Here is a 15,378-nt window from a genome sequence, read left to right as displayed (position 1 = left end):
AATAAGAAAAAAAAGAACGAATGACTTCAATCAGAAATGACGTAAGTTTGCTCTTAATTTATGGACAAAGAGCAAAATGTTAATCGTCACCGCCGCCGCTGCCGACGACCGATGCCGGATTCCGAAATCGAATTTCAAGACACATTGCACCGATGTGACGAACGGTAAAAATGTATGTCAATGTTTTCATATGATTGCCTTTGTATGTTTCACCGTTTGAGAACAGCATTTAGACGGGGCATGGCGGCAATTATGCTGGTCGTTGTCGTAGTCGTTGTTGTTGTTGTTGCTGTCGTCACACCAGCACACAATCGCAATTGCGTAGCCAAACATCAACGGTTTGTGGTGAGGTGAAGAGCTTCGAACCGAACACGCTTAACACGAACATTAACATAAATAAAACGGCAGAAGAAAGAGTAGCTCTCAACGAAAAATGCGTGTGTATGGTTGAGCTTTGAGATATTTTTCCTGTTTATTGGATTGATGTGCATGTGTGTGTATGCAATGTGAATTGTTTTCATGTTCGGTGAGATCGTATCGAGAGACGGTAGCGAGAGAGCTGAATAGATTTGCTTAAGTTTTTTTCTTTCCTCTTCTTTTTCTGTTCGTTCATTTCGCTGTGTTCATTTGTGTGGGGCTCGTGTGTTTCATCTTTTGATCGTTTTATTTTTCTCTACTTCTTTTCATGTTAAAATACGAAACACAAAAATTGCTTGTCTTTTATGTGACCACTAACACGTTTGGTTCCACAGTCTCAACGATTGCCTCGACGATCGCGCACAGGTACGGCTGTTGTGTTGTGATTCACACACGGCACAAAATATCGAAAGTCTTTTTCTTTTGTAATCATTTTTTTCCTTCTGTACATACAACTATTTAACATGTCGTCGATTAAAAACATTTTAGTTGCCGTTTTGATGTGAAAAACAACATTATTTCCATGCAAAATTAATTTTCGTATACAATCGCCGTTGTTTTTTTATATACTCGAAATGAAAGAAGACAACGACTGATGCTAAACGGATGTTGTGTGTGTGTTTTTTGTTGTTGTATGAATTCTTGTTCGCCTACTTAAGCCAAAGTTGTTTACTTGAATGTTTCAAGCATCCGTGATTTTGTTTTTTCTATCCACATGAAAAAAAAAATCAATTCATTTTCATTTTCAACAAGATATGTTTGTGCGATGTGTCTACATAATTGCGAAGAAAACGAAAAAGAAAAAATGTTGTGCTAACATTTAAAAAAAAAAGTGTTGAAATTAAAAATTGTTCAGTCTAAGACCAATGGTCTTTCATACGGCCGCAAACGATATGAATTGTATTGTTTTGCTAAAAAAAAATCGTGTGTTTTTCTCTATTATTTCTTGCAGCCCTGATGTCATTCATAATTGCAACGACATCGTCGATTTTTGTTCGAAACGCGCTGAAGTAAATGCTGATTGATGTCGTATGCGTGTACCAGCGAAGAAATGCTACTATTCGCCGATGTAACCAAACATTCAATAAATCTATCGTCTTGTGCTGTGAAGGTGCTTTTGATCGTGCTACCGCTGATTTATTTTGTATTTGGTGGTAAAAATCAACATTGGATGTTATTTTTATTTTATTTTTTCTTTCTCTCTCTCTCTCTCTCTCTCTCTCTCTCGTTCATCATCATTATCATCGTTTGTTTGAATTAATTATGTTTTTATGAGCATGGTTTTGAATCGAACATTTTTTTTCGGATTATTATTTAAATATTTGTAAATATGAGCGTCGACCTTTCGAAAAATGCGAGCGAACGCGAAAAAAACCAGAATCTGTCTAAAAATACGGCGGCGAAAAAGTCAGAAAACCATAATAATAATAATGAAAGCAATAAATTAAATTGCTCCAACAAAATCATTAAAATAATTAAAGAAACAAGAGACTTGAGCTGCCAAAACAGGTGACTGGAAGAGAGACTAAAATATATAGTGCGACATTGAAATTAACGAATAAACTTAATATAGATAGATACACAATGGAATGTGTTCGCACGTTTTCTCTCGCTTAGCTGGTTCGTTTAGCTTCACCATTTTTAGTTTGTGCACGAAAACCGAAAAAAATTTGCGAACAAAAACGGTACTTTGGATTTAATTGCTAGTTCAAACATTCGACTCGAAATATTTGCGGTCATGCTCAAACAACAACGCGTTTATTTCTAGACACACACGAATACAAAAACACAGATTTTCGGCGGGCAGTGCACAAGCAATAGTCGAAGGGAAAAAAAATCACCTGCTAAACAGAAAAAGAGAAATGAATCAACACAAATAAATTAACCGTAGAAAAATCAGTGAACGTTTCTGTTGTTTTTTGTTGTTGTTGCTGCTGCTGAACGTTACAAATTATCGCAAAATGTCGAATGATTTTCGATGTAATAATTCATTCCGGCTGAGTCGTGTGTGTTTTTTTGCTTCTGCGGTCATTTTCAATTATCTTTGTCGGGGCGAATAATTTATTGTTGTTTTGGAAAAAGCGTGTGCGTATGCGTAGATCGTTTACAACTGAATCATTTTGGCGCGAAATCTTTTATTATAATAATTTAGAATGATTTAAATGCATTTCAATTAACTCGACCGATTTATATTGAAGTCTTTTAGTTTTTCGATTAAATTCATATTAATAAATTAAGAAGGAAAATGAATTGAGTTCGATTGAATGAAGTAACAAAAAAAAAGAACTATGAGTAAATGAGATCGTCAATGAGCACTGCATTTTATGCTCTCGATTGAGGTCAGAAAGTATTTATATATTTTTTACGCGCAATGTTATTTTGCATCTCTCGATCATTATAAATATTTTGTGCGAAAATTGCTTTGTCTTTGATCAAAAATCCCGTCACTAAAACATATTTTCATTGATTCATGCGGCGCATTTTATCACAATTATTACGCAAAAATCCACTTAAAAACACTGTGTAACATTGTAAACATTGTTTTTCTCTTTCTATTTCGCTCGTTCAGATGAAATTCTAAGTCAAACGGAGAAGCAGCGTTACGATGGATGGTTTAATAACTTGGCACATCCTGAATGGGGCGCAGTCGGTAAGTAGTCACACAATTTACATCGATTGAGTGGATTAAATGCGTTTTTTTTTATCACGATTCGGTTTTTGTTGCTGTTCAAATCGCGAGATATTTGTTTAATTGGAAATTGTTCACAAGGACATAGACTCATAGCTCAGCAGCGTGGAATGTATCCGAGACTTGATTTAATGACCACGAATTGAAAACACGTCATTTTCAATTTTTGTTACTTGTCGATCTCGAGTTCAACTGTCACGATTTTCTCTGTCACTATCTGCAAATGCGTGAAGCCGCCCGTTTGTTCTTTTTTTGCTCTGTACTACGTTGCACATTCTTGCATTAAGCAAATTGTTGCCATTTGAATGTTTGTTTGTCTCCGTCGCAAATCAATTCAATAGATCTATCATGCATGTCATGCTTGAATTTGATGCTTAGTTCACGCACTACGTATGCTCAATCGCTCACTCATTTGCCTCATTAAATGTTCTCTGTGTGTCGTTTGTGAGTGGAGAGTGCAAAATAAAAAAAAAATCTTGATCTTAATTAATTGCCTCATTTAACGAGTGGTGGTTTTGCAAGTTATTCGACTCCATTTTCGGATTGAAACTGATTGAGTGTTTAGTAAATGCTTTTGCTTTTATGGCGCACGAATTTAGACTGGTAAAGTTCACAGCAACAGGTATAGACGTTGAAAAATTGAACTTTTTCCACTTCGTGTTATTTTTTTCTTCTGTGTCTCTCATATCATTTATGGGCTTTTGTTTTGCATCTTTTATATCGCACGAAGTCACAGGGAGTGGAAAAAAAAACATCAATTCATTTTAATTAGTAAAATTACAATCAAACCCTAATTAATTTAATGAGTTTTACCATTTACAGACAGTCACCTGGTGCGCAAGGCACCCGCCTCATATTCGGACGGTGTGTACATGATGAATGGGAACGATCGACCGTCGCCACGGCGTCTCAGTCAATTGTTTATGCGCGGCTCCGATGGATTGGCATCAAAAATCAATCGAACGGCACTATTTGCATTTTTTGGGCAAGTTGTGACCAATGAAATTGTTATGGCATCCGAATCGGGTTGTCCGATCGAAGTGTTCAAGATTGACATCGAACAATGTGATGATGCCTATGATGCTGAGTGCAAGGGTGACAAGTACATTCCATTTCATCGTGCTGCCTACGATCGAGAGACTGGCCAAAGTCCGAATCAACCACGTGAACAAATCAATCAGGTGACTTCGTGGATTGATGGCAGTTTTGTGTACAGCACCTCAGAGACCTGGTTGAATGCAATGCGCTCTTTTGTCAACGGAACATTGCTCACTGAAAAAGGCGGTACCATGCCCGTACGGAATACAATGCGAGTACCTCTGTTCAATAATCCCATCCCACATCAAATGCGAATGAATGATGCCCAACAATTATTTTGTAAGATTTCAATTTTAAATAACTTTTGAATTAGTTGAAGGTATAACACAGTTCATGTCGACTTTGATTGAAGTATAGGAGAGTTAGACAGAGAAAAAATAAGTTGAGTTATAAATAATGCTATACGTATCTATTTTTAGTGCTTGGCGACCCGAGGACAAATCAAAATCCGGCTTTGCTATCATTTGCAATAGTGTTTTTACGATGGCACAACGTAATCGCCCATCGAATCAAAAACCAACACCCATCGTGGAGTGATGAAGATGTGTTCCAACGTGCACGACGCATTGTGGTTGCCTCGCTACAAAACATTCTGCTGTACGAATATTTGCCTGCATTGCTGGAAACAAAAGTGTCACCATACAAAGGATACAATCCAGATATGCATCCAGGCATTAGCCACATGTTTCAAGCGGCCGCATTTCGATTTGGCCATACGCTGATTCCACCCGGTATTTATATGCGAGATGCTCAGTGCAACTATCATGTCACTTCGGCCGGCTATCCGGCACTACGGCTCTGTTCAACGTGGTGGAATTCAAATGTGAGTAACACGAACGTTTGTTGCGTTTTAGTCGAATAACAGTTTATTTGTTAAATTCAATATAAATATGGATGTAGTGTCGGTTCGTTCCCGTTTTTATTCACATTTTTTTTTCTTAATTATTCACAATCGAATCACGAAGGTTTAAGAAACAAACGCATACAAACGGATGATTTTGATTTTGTTTGCAATCAAATTTCAATAATGAATTCTTTTCTCATTGAAAATGTTTAATTTTCCACAGGATGTGCTCTCTGAAGTGAAAGTCGAAGACATTTTGATGGGTGTAAGTTCGCAAATTTGTGAACGAGAAGATTCTCTGCTCTGTTCCGATGTTCGAGATAAATTGTTTGGGCCGATGGAGTTTTCGCGTCGCGATCTGGGTTCATTGAACATAATGCGTGGACGAGACAATGGATTACCTGATTACAATTCGGCTCGTACGTCCTTTGGCTTACCACAAAAAACCAGTTGGCATGACATTGCACCGGATTTATTTGATAAAAATCCTGGTTTGGAGCAATCATTGTCGGCTGCCTATGACAATCGGCTGGATAACATAGATGCGTATGTTGGCGGTATGTTGGAATCCGACGGGAAACCAGGTGAACTCTTTCAAGCTGTTATCATGGATCAGTTTGTACGATTGCGTGACGCTGATCGATTTTGGTTTGAAAATGAACACAACGGGTGAGTGAGATTTTGTGTAAACGATTTTTGGGATTTGATTTAAAATGAATTTTGGTTCATTTTTTTTGAGAAATTGATTCAATTCAAGATTCGTATTATTTTCAAATTTTAATTTCTGTTTTAAACAAAAAGAAATTCCTTTTTTCACTCAAAAGCCATTGTTTTTGCTTGCTGATCGAAACAGTTTTCTTTCATTGTTCCAGAATTTTCACAAAAGAAGAAATCGCTGAGCTGCGAAAGGTCACACTTTGGGACATCATTGTCAACAGTACATCGATTCACCCGGGCGAAATCCAAAAGGATGTGTTCATGTTCAGAGAGAATGACCCATGCCCGCAGCCATTCCAATTGAATACCTCATCACTCGAGCCGTGCAATAATCTAGGAGCGCACGACTATTTCTCTGGATCCGAACTCGGCTTCACATATTCGTGTGTATTCTTGGCTTTTGTTCCTATTCTTGGCATTTTGGCTGCTTATTCAGTCGTGAAATTTCAAAATAGCAAACGCCGACGACTGAAAGTCAAACAAGAAGCACTCAGGTATTGTAAATGAGCATGTTTAATGTGTATAGTGTACTGACGAGCGAAAAAAAAAACTGGGATGACTTTTAACTTTTTTTTTCAGAACGGCACAAAACAAAGCATCAATCGATAAAATGTTAGCACGTGAATGGTTGCACGCAAACCACAGGCGATTAGTCACTGTTAAATTTGGACCCGAAGCCGCCATTTATACCGTCGATCGCAAAGGGCAAAAGTTAAGAACGTTCAATTTGAAGAGTACCGACGGAATCACAGTGGAAAAAACATCGGTAAATATGAACAAAATTAAGACATCAAAATGATGAAATGATTATTAAATGGGTGTAATTTAGGAAAACCACACACGAAAACATTCATATGTTTTGCTGCGTCAACAAAACGATCACGATTTAGTATTGGAGTTTGAATCGGTTTCATCGCAGAAGAAATTCATGAAGAAACTCGAAGATTTTTTGTCTTTACACAAAAAAGAGATGAAAGTGACTGAAATCAACTCAGAGATTATGTTGCCAAATGCGGAAACAAAAGAACGACGACAAAAGCGATTGGAGTACTTCTTCCGTGAAGCGTATGCACTGACCTTTGGTTTACGGTATGGGCGCAATTTTCTATGGCTTGGATTTTTTCTCGTCCAATTTTTGAATAATTTTCTGATTATAAACTGAAACTAACTTCTCTCCAATTTGGCAATTTCATTTCATAGTCCCGGTGAGCGTCGTCGATATTCGAACGGTTCGAATGATTATGAGGTGATGACGGTGATGCGAACGAGTTTATCGAAAGCGGAATTTGCATCGGCACTTGGAATGAAAGCGGATGACATGTTTGTGCGTCGAATGTTCAACATTGTGGACAAGGATCAGGATGGTCGCATTTCATTTCAAGAATTTTTAGAAACGGTTGTTCTGTTCTCGCGCGGCAAAACCGAGGACAAATTGCGTATAATCTTCGATATGTGTGACAATGACCGAAACGGGGTCATTGACAAAGAGGAGCTCAGTGAAATGATGCGATCGCTGGTTGAAATTGCACGAACGGCCAGCATAAAAGATGATCAAGTGAAGAAAGTTATCGATGGCATGTTCCAAGACGTCGGCCTTGAGCACAAAAATCACTTGACATATCAAGATTTCAAGTTGATGATGAAAGAATACAAAGGAGATTTTGTGGCCATTGGTCTCGATTGCAAAGGTGCCAAACAGAATTTCCTTGACACCTCAACAAACGTTGCTCGAATGACATCGTTCCACATCGAACCGAATGTGGAAGCACAGCGTCACTGGTTACTTCTTCGCTGGGATGCGTACACAACATTCGTCGAGGAAAATCGCCAAAATATTTTCTACTTGATTATTTTCTACATTGTAACTATTGCACTGTTTGTTGAACGCTTCATTCACTACTCATTTATGTCCGAACATACCGATTTGCGACACATTATGGGCGTTGGCATTGCAATCACACGTGGCTCAGCTGCATCGTTATCATTTTGCTATTCGTTGCTATTGTTGACAATGTCACGAAATTTACTCACCAAACTGAAAGAATTTCCGATTCAACAGTACATTCCGCTTGATTCGCATATCCAATTTCATAAAATTGTCGCATGCACGGCGCTATTCTTCTCGCTGATACACACGGTCGGTCATCTCGTAAACTTTTACCATGTTTCAACGCAATCGATAGAGAATCTACGGTGTTTGACACGAGAGGTACACTTTACATCGGATTACAAGCCGGACATTTCATTTTGGCTATTTCAAACTATAACAGGTGAGAAGGATTTAGGTGTTTACTGAAGATTTTGAGTTTGCTTTTTTTTTTGTTTAAAACCAAATATTGAATTCGATTCGATTTTAGAATTAAAATAGGAAAACTCATCGATGTTTGGAACATTGATGGTTGAAAATGTTTGGAATTGCGTAAAATGCAATTTAATATCATTTCTAGGGCATTACATTAAAATCACCATACTTCTCTTCATTGCAGGCGTAACCGGTGTGCTCCTATTCATCATAATGTGCTTAATATTTATATTTGCACATCCAACGATTCGCAAGAAAGCGTACAAATTTTTCTGGAACATTCATTCGTTGTACATATTCTTGTATATGTTGTGCATGATACATGGTTTGGCGCGTTTAACGGGTCCACCACGATTCTGGATGTATTTCATTGGTCCAGCGATTATCTACACGCTCGACAAAGCGGTATCGTTGCGAACAAAGTACATGGCACTGGATGTGATTCAAACGGAACTGTTGCCATCCGATGTTATTAAAATAAAGTTTTACCGACCGCCGAACTTGAAATACTTGTCGGGTCAATGGGTGCGATTGTCGTGCACGGCATTCCGAACACAAGAGATGCACAGTTTTACATTAACATCTGCGCCGCATGAAAATTACCTCAGCTGTCACATCAAAGCTCAAGGTCCATGGACATGGAAACTACGAAATTACTTTGATCCATGTAATTACAATCCGGAAGATCAGCCAAAGATTCGAATCGAGGGTCCATTTGGCGGTGGCAATCAAGATTGGTATAAATTCGAAGTGGCTGTCATGGTTGGTGGCGGTATCGGTGTTACGCCGTACGCATCGATTCTCAACGATTTGGTGTTTGGCACGAGTACAAATCGATATTCAGGTGTTGCATGTAAAAAGGTTTACTTTTTATGGATATGTCCATCGCACAAGCATTTCGAGTGGTTTATCGATGTGTTGCGTGATGTAGAGAAAAAAGATGTGACCAATGTGTTGGAAATTCACATTTTCATTACGCAATTTTTCCATAAATTTGATTTACGCACAACGATGCTGTACATTTGCGAGAATCATTTTCAACGTTTGTCGAAAACGTCAATGTTCACCGGCTTGAAAGCCGTCAATCATTTCGGTCGGCCGGATATGTCAAGCTTCTTGAAATTCGTTCAACGAAAACATTCATATGTGAGTTACAAAATTATTGCAAGTTTTTATTAATCAAGTTTTTGTTTTTATCTCACTGTGCTGAGTCGGTATAATTAACGTGGAACGGTATTTGTTTGCTTTGCAGGTATCGAAAATTGGTGTATTTTCATGTGGACCACGACCACTTACAAAGAGCGTTATGTCTGCCTGTGATGAGGTTAACAAAGGTCGAAAGTTACCGTATTTCATTCATCATTTCGAAAACTTTGGTTAAATTCGCGCGCTGATTTAATCTGGCAACCAGCTAATTGAGCGACAAAAATGAGAAAAAACAACATTTTCTTTGTAAATAACGTAACTAATGATCAAAATCCATCCTATGCTATTGAATTAATTTAATCTCTTTTTATATCAATTTATTTATATTATTTTTTTTCAAATGATAGAATTAAAATTAGTCTCAATTATATATGAAGTCGTGTGTTTTTCTTTTTAATTTTGATATTTGTTGATTGAACGAGGATTTCATGTAGAGTTAAGTCTCTCTTTCTAGCATGATGAATAAGAAGAAGAAGATAAGATAGAGGGAAAGAGAAAGAGAGGGAAAGACAAGTGAGCAAATAAATAAGTGTACTGACGTAAATGTCGAGATCGATAAAGAGAATCACATTTGCAGCTTTTAAACTGGTGCATCCGAGGGAGAGAAAGAAAGAAAAAAACAGTCGAATGTATAACGAGAACAATCCCTGATTCGAGCAAAAAATTCCCATAATTTGTGCTCGTCGCTGCCTAGAGACATTCGATAGATTGCAGCGACGTAGTTTGCGGTGTACGTGTTCAGGAGATAAAACAAATAAACAGAGCGAACGGTAGAGAGAGAAAAATATGTCGAATCGTATTCACGAAATGTTCAAAAGTCAAGTCAATCTGAGGATTTATGCTATTCGATTCCTTATGCGCTGCGCTTGTTCTTTTCTCGACCATTTATTCTTTCATTTTCCTTCATTTGCCGCTTTCTTTTCACCGCATCTTTTTTTTAGCTTCTTTTAATGCAGCATTATATAAAATCGTCGAGCTGATTGAAGAATAATATTTGGGACATGAAACTTTTCTGCTATATCTTCTCTTTTTTTCCCTCATTTCGTTTGGCCGATGATGCTGCTGCGGCTGTTGCTTACGTTTTTCTCCCTTGGTTTTGTCTTCTCCAGAATTTTTCATTATTTTTTTTTCGTTGTATTCTTTTCCGGCTACCATATCGGCAGCTAAACGATGTGAAGCGCTTTTCTTCGCACAGTCCCCATAGTTATCATTTTGATGGCAATGATGATAAACCAAAAACCGTGCAGCATGTGGGCAACAGAAAATCTCCGATGAGCAAAAGACAGAATGAGAGAGGGAGAGAGAGTGAGAGCTGACATAAGCAACGGCACAAATCAAAGACATCGACGATGAATTATAATCAAAAGAAATGCATGATGGAAAAACTTTTTCTTCCATCTTTAATTTTCATTTTTGACTTTGGCTATAGTTTACGTTTGGTCAAGTTTTTTTTTCTCCTCCTTCTTCTTCTTCTCTTTTCTCTCGGTCGCTCGTTTTTTGGTGTCGTTGTGGGCATAGTAAATTTTCGAGGGGCAACAAATGGAAAACTTTTGCAAGAGCATTCATTCAATGTGTGTTAGGATTTTATGGTTTTGTGCGGAATGGCTGGTGATTGACCTTTGTAGTAGGCATGTGTGTAAACTACAAACATGCAACTGATATAAAATTAATGAATAATGATGGATACATGCGATGTTTTGTGATGATAAAACTTAACAAAACAAAATGTTGCGGCGCTTTGACTTAGACTCTACAGCCTTTCTACACACAAAAACACATACATCGTCGAAAAATACACGTACACAAGCATATCAACAACAGGAAATAATGTTGCAGCACATGATTTCTTCGATATTGTTCTAAATTTCGACACGAACCAATTTGATGAAGTAAACGTATGCAGATAATGGTAAACGAATCTATGTGCAATGCATCCACAATGTTGCCAATTGAAGTATTGCAAGAAGCCTCGCATTGTTCAAGCATTTCCTTACCTGCACCGAAATAAATTACCCCACTCAGAATGCTGCACAGAATTTGTAATTTTGTAACAATACCCAGGCAACAACGATGTCAACAGATACGATAATTTAAGGAATATGCCATCACTCCCAAAAAATACGTTGCATTTAAAATACATGCACGGATGCAATGGCGTGAGTGCGTGTGCGTGTGCTCTTATTTATTTCATAAGCTGATTTTGCCATTATTCCAGGTTACATACGTTTTTCCAAGCTTAAATGCATGTGCAGAATTGTAAAAGTGGGATAATAATCTGCGTAATGTTCAGAAGTGCACTTCAATACAGTTAAATATAGAACAAAAGATTTTATTGCATGGCAGTTCTTATAATTAAGACTGAATTGACTTACATGAATTGCCATGCTCGATTACTCGTTGCTTCAATACTAGTGTTTAAATAAAAATAACTTAATTTTTTGAAAGAATTGTATCATTATTCCCCTGGGAAGCTTTATGAATTTATTTATTGCAGGTATCAACTATTTTTTATTATAACGTACAAGAGTTTTCGTCAATCAAACGTTCGCACTATTGTAAATATATGTCGCAATTAATACTTGGTAATGTAATTAGAGCAATGACGTCAAGAATTCATCAACGTCGGCACGTGCGATTGATAATACTCAGGGATGAGTAATTTGACATTCTTATTAATGTAAACAATTGTCATAAACAGACAGTATTAATTTATTTATCTTTCTGTTGCCTGCCTAGTAAAGAAAAGCAATATTATTTTAAAAGCATAAAAATCTAGGCGGAAAAGAATGGTTACAAGTGATACTTCGAAGCTGAATTGTTATTGAAATTAATTAATATCAATACTGATCCATCCGTTCCTCCTCATAATTATCTCCATTCTTTCTATTTTTCTTGTTCCTATTATTTTTCTTCAATGGTTTTTTCATAGCCTTTTTATAGACTTTCGAAATGTTGTTCCTCAATTTTTGCTGCGAAATTCCACTTCCGTTTGGAAAGTTTCCGACACTTTTCACAAAGATTTCTTAATGAGCTTGTTGAGCTGCTCTGGCGTAAATGAAATTTTGTTTCTATTCAGGTTCCTTGTACCAATGCTTCCACTCGGATTGCCTCCATATAATTTGTCCACGCCATTATTCGGATTTTTCACGTTTAAGGCCATGTTATTATGGTCGTCTACAATCTTCATTTCGGCATAGCTCAAGACCACCACCTATATTTCAAAACGTGGAAAAAATCAAGGAAAATAAATTCCACCCAACTTATTGATGTTAACTTGTAAAACTCACCGAAAATAGAACAGCAACGAAGCAAGAGAATGTAGTAGATTTCATTGTAAACAGGTCCACGTTCGGAGTTTACAACGTTCACAAAGGATTTCTTTTCTTTTCTTTTCTTGAAACGCTAGAGGTTTATATATGCTTCGAAAAAAACTTAATTATTCTTCGTGACGTTTATTACTGGCAAAGTACATGTGTTAAAATAATTCAAAATTAAAATTCGCTTTCGTTTTATTAGAAAATATTCATTCATGGAATTTTTTCTGACCAATTTTATTATATATGAAATTTTCAACTAATATTTGTTACCAGAAGATGCCATCAATCATGAAATCAAAGGTGCACGTCAGAAGATTGGGGTAGAGTTATTTCGAAATGTGTCAAATTCGGCAGAGGTTCCAATTAAAATTATAATTATAACCAAGTATGAATTTCAGTGTACTTTTATTTGATTAAAGTCAAAAATAAAGACACACTTCCAATTTCGAACTCGCGAAATAATTGCGTGGGAACAGACATGCAATTTTGTGTTCTGTTTTTTTCCTTCTATAATATAAAAATGATGTAAATTATTATTTTCATTATAAAATATTCCTCTTGACTACATCGTAGTGAATCTTCCACTAAACTGTCTTCTTCTCGTCGACTCGATGCTAAAATGTGATTCTTTTACAGTATTTTGCATCATTTGCTGGAGCAAAGTATGAATGGTGACGGTGTTATTGGTATGTGGGCTCTTTTACAACGAAGAGCATATGGTCTTGCACACATTACATACATCAAATAACAAAAATTGAAAATCATCTTCACATTTTCCCTGATTCAAGAAAAGCGTAAAAAAATTATCTATTGACGGCTGGATTCTGACGGCATGCCAAAGATGCGGAACGAAAACGACAGTCGATTTTGAGCGTTCTGACATATAAACGCTGCCAGAGTCAAGAAGAAAAAAAAAGCCTTTTATGAAAATGTGTTGGACGTTGAAAATCGATTGCGTGCGGTAGCATTTTAATATTCCGCTCTTATTTTCTCTCCCTCTCCGCCCAAACATAAACATCGTTTAACTTGGGCGAAGAATCCATCGCATCCATTGTATTAATGCTCAAAATTTGACGCGCATGATAAAGGAAAAATGTTTGCGAACACATTGCATCGGATGAATGGTGTCGATATGAAGAATGCGGAAAGCAAATGATACAAGCCTAGGCTTTGCCACAAAGATAATTGATAGTTGTAGCGATTCTTCGTTGCCAACACAGAACATACTGATCAAAATGTGTGTGTGTGTGTGTATGTGTTCAAAATGTCTATTCAAATATTTTGCATGCAATTTTCAGCTGGGTTCACATGATGGTTTTTCGCTCATGCCGTCAATATGTTTTATATATGAAAGAATCATGATGATGCGCCGCATTTTGCTGTAACAAAAACGAAAGAAAAAGGCCGATGCAAACTTTCATTAAATAAAATGTTCAATTTCAAAACATGAAACACACCATCCCAAAACCATTCACACATATACACACACACCCACCGAAAATGGAATGAATGTGACTCAGATGAGTTGTTATTAAATACTGCCAAGTGTTTACAGTTGACAAACCATTTTCAAAAGAGCGCCGCACAGCCGCACCATAAAAGACTTCATTTCAATTTGATTCTTATTATTTTTAGTTTATTTGATGTTTTCAGATGGAAAAATAATCTGCAACATCTTAAACAGAGTTGCACAATTTACCAGCCGAACTGAGAAAAGCGGCCGTCTGCAGACACACTGACGATGAATTAACCGTTTTGGTAGAAGAACTTTTGGTAAATTATAGAAAGCAGCGACACGAAGTTTCAATCATTCAAATTTATAATTAAAAGTCATTAAAGTCGTCGGTTCGTTACAACAAGCAATTGGAAAACTTATTCAATCTCAATGATAAGATTGTTTATTTGAAATATTATCTGGTGAGTAATTAGAATAAATGAAATCATAAAGCATTTCGCAACTGAGCAATGAAACTGGCGGCAGCAAGGTAAGCAAATTTCACCATAGGATGCTAAGTTGAAATGAAATTCACAAAACAAAGTAAACATCGAAGTAATTTACAGAAGAAAGCAAACATTGGAGCAATTTAATTATATCTGTTTATAACTGAATTTCAGAAATCGTAGCCATTCAAGCAATGAGAAACACCATGAAAATATGGTGATTCATGGTAAACGTCAATTGTTGGTGTTTTTGGTCAATATCGTATTGCCACTGAATGAAAATATTTATATTTATTATCACTAGTAATTTTTGTTTTGTTTTGGTTTGACGACACGTGTCCGTCGAATCTCAGCTGATATTTTTTTTATTTCATACTTGACCGTGTTATTAGTTTGTTTTGCCATATGCACAATCAAAGTAAATCGGAACATGCAAACAGAATGAACATTAGAACAAACTGGTCGAAGTGCCGACCATTTGCTGGACGGACTTAATCAATGCCAGAAAAAAACTTTGAACGATTTCATCATGGAAATATATTTTCATTCGCATTTTGACATCATCATGAATACTCGAAAACGGAGTTTCGACGAAAATGTTACTGCGAATTCTAGTTTTATTTTCCGTGACGTTAATTGTGAGTTCACTTGACTTTTTTGAAGAAGAGATTTTAAACAGAATTTTTTAAAAATGATTTGTTGCCATAATTTTAAGTTCAAAAAAGTTGAATTGTTATGAAAGTGATAACTGAGTGAAAAAAGTGAATTTAGATCCTTAAAAGTGATCCGTTTCTTTCGTTAATAGGTAAACATATATGATAAAACAGAAGTGTCGGCCAAAGCACTT

At 36.6% G+C, this 15,378-nt stretch overlaps 1 protein-coding gene across 3 annotated transcripts; it reads left to right on the top strand.

Moving 5' to 3' along the window:
- Positions 1 to 524: 524 nt before the first annotated feature.
- Positions 525 to 9,649, top strand: LOC129566115 (dual oxidase). 3 transcript variants are annotated; one of them, XM_055441713.1, is made up of 12 exons: positions 525 to 783; positions 1,370 to 1,571; positions 2,987 to 3,067; positions 3,929 to 4,483; positions 4,624 to 5,027; positions 5,272 to 5,717; positions 5,921 to 6,259; positions 6,345 to 6,531; positions 6,595 to 6,854; positions 6,966 to 8,035; positions 8,252 to 9,213; positions 9,320 to 9,649. In XM_055441713.1, exons 2-12 carry the CDS (start codon positions 1,442 to 1,444, stop codon positions 9,446 to 9,448), a joined length of 4,563 nt encoding a protein of 1,520 aa, XP_055297688.1. In that variant the 5' UTR covers positions 525 to 783; positions 1,370 to 1,441; the 3' UTR covers positions 9,449 to 9,649. The 3 variants fall into 3 exon arrangements, with proteins under 3 accessions (XP_055297688.1, XP_055297689.1, XP_055297690.1); XM_055441714.1 differs by having other exon boundaries at positions 756 to 842; XM_055441715.1 differs by having other exon boundaries at positions 756 to 1,032.
- Positions 9,650 to 15,378: the final 5,729 nt, after the last annotated feature.

This window comes from Sitodiplosis mosellana, unplaced genomic scaffold, assembly GCF_009176505.1.
Source record: "Sitodiplosis mosellana isolate CC-2019 unplaced genomic scaffold, AAFC_SMos_1.0 Smas_scaffold_3, whole genome shotgun sequence".
In the NCBI taxonomy this organism is placed as follows: domain Eukaryota; kingdom Metazoa; phylum Arthropoda; class Insecta; order Diptera; family Cecidomyiidae; genus Sitodiplosis; species Sitodiplosis mosellana.
Note: the sequence above shows the minus strand (reverse complement) of the source record. Positions and strands in the feature narration are given on the sequence as shown.

Excerpts from the sequence above, each read along its gene's own strand:
- LOC129566115 (XM_055441713.1), top strand. The coding sequence starts at position 1,442 with ATGTCGTATGCGTGTACCAGCGAAGAAATGCTACTATTCGCCGATGTA. Across the intron at positions 6,260-6,344 it reads GTCAAACAAGAAGCACTCAG|AACGGCACAAAACAAAGCAT; the intron begins GTATTGTAAATG and ends TTTTTTTTTCAG. Across the intron at positions 6,532-6,594 it reads TCACAGTGGAAAAAACATCG|GAAAACCACACACGAAAACA; the intron begins GTAAATATGAAC and ends GGTGTAATTTAG.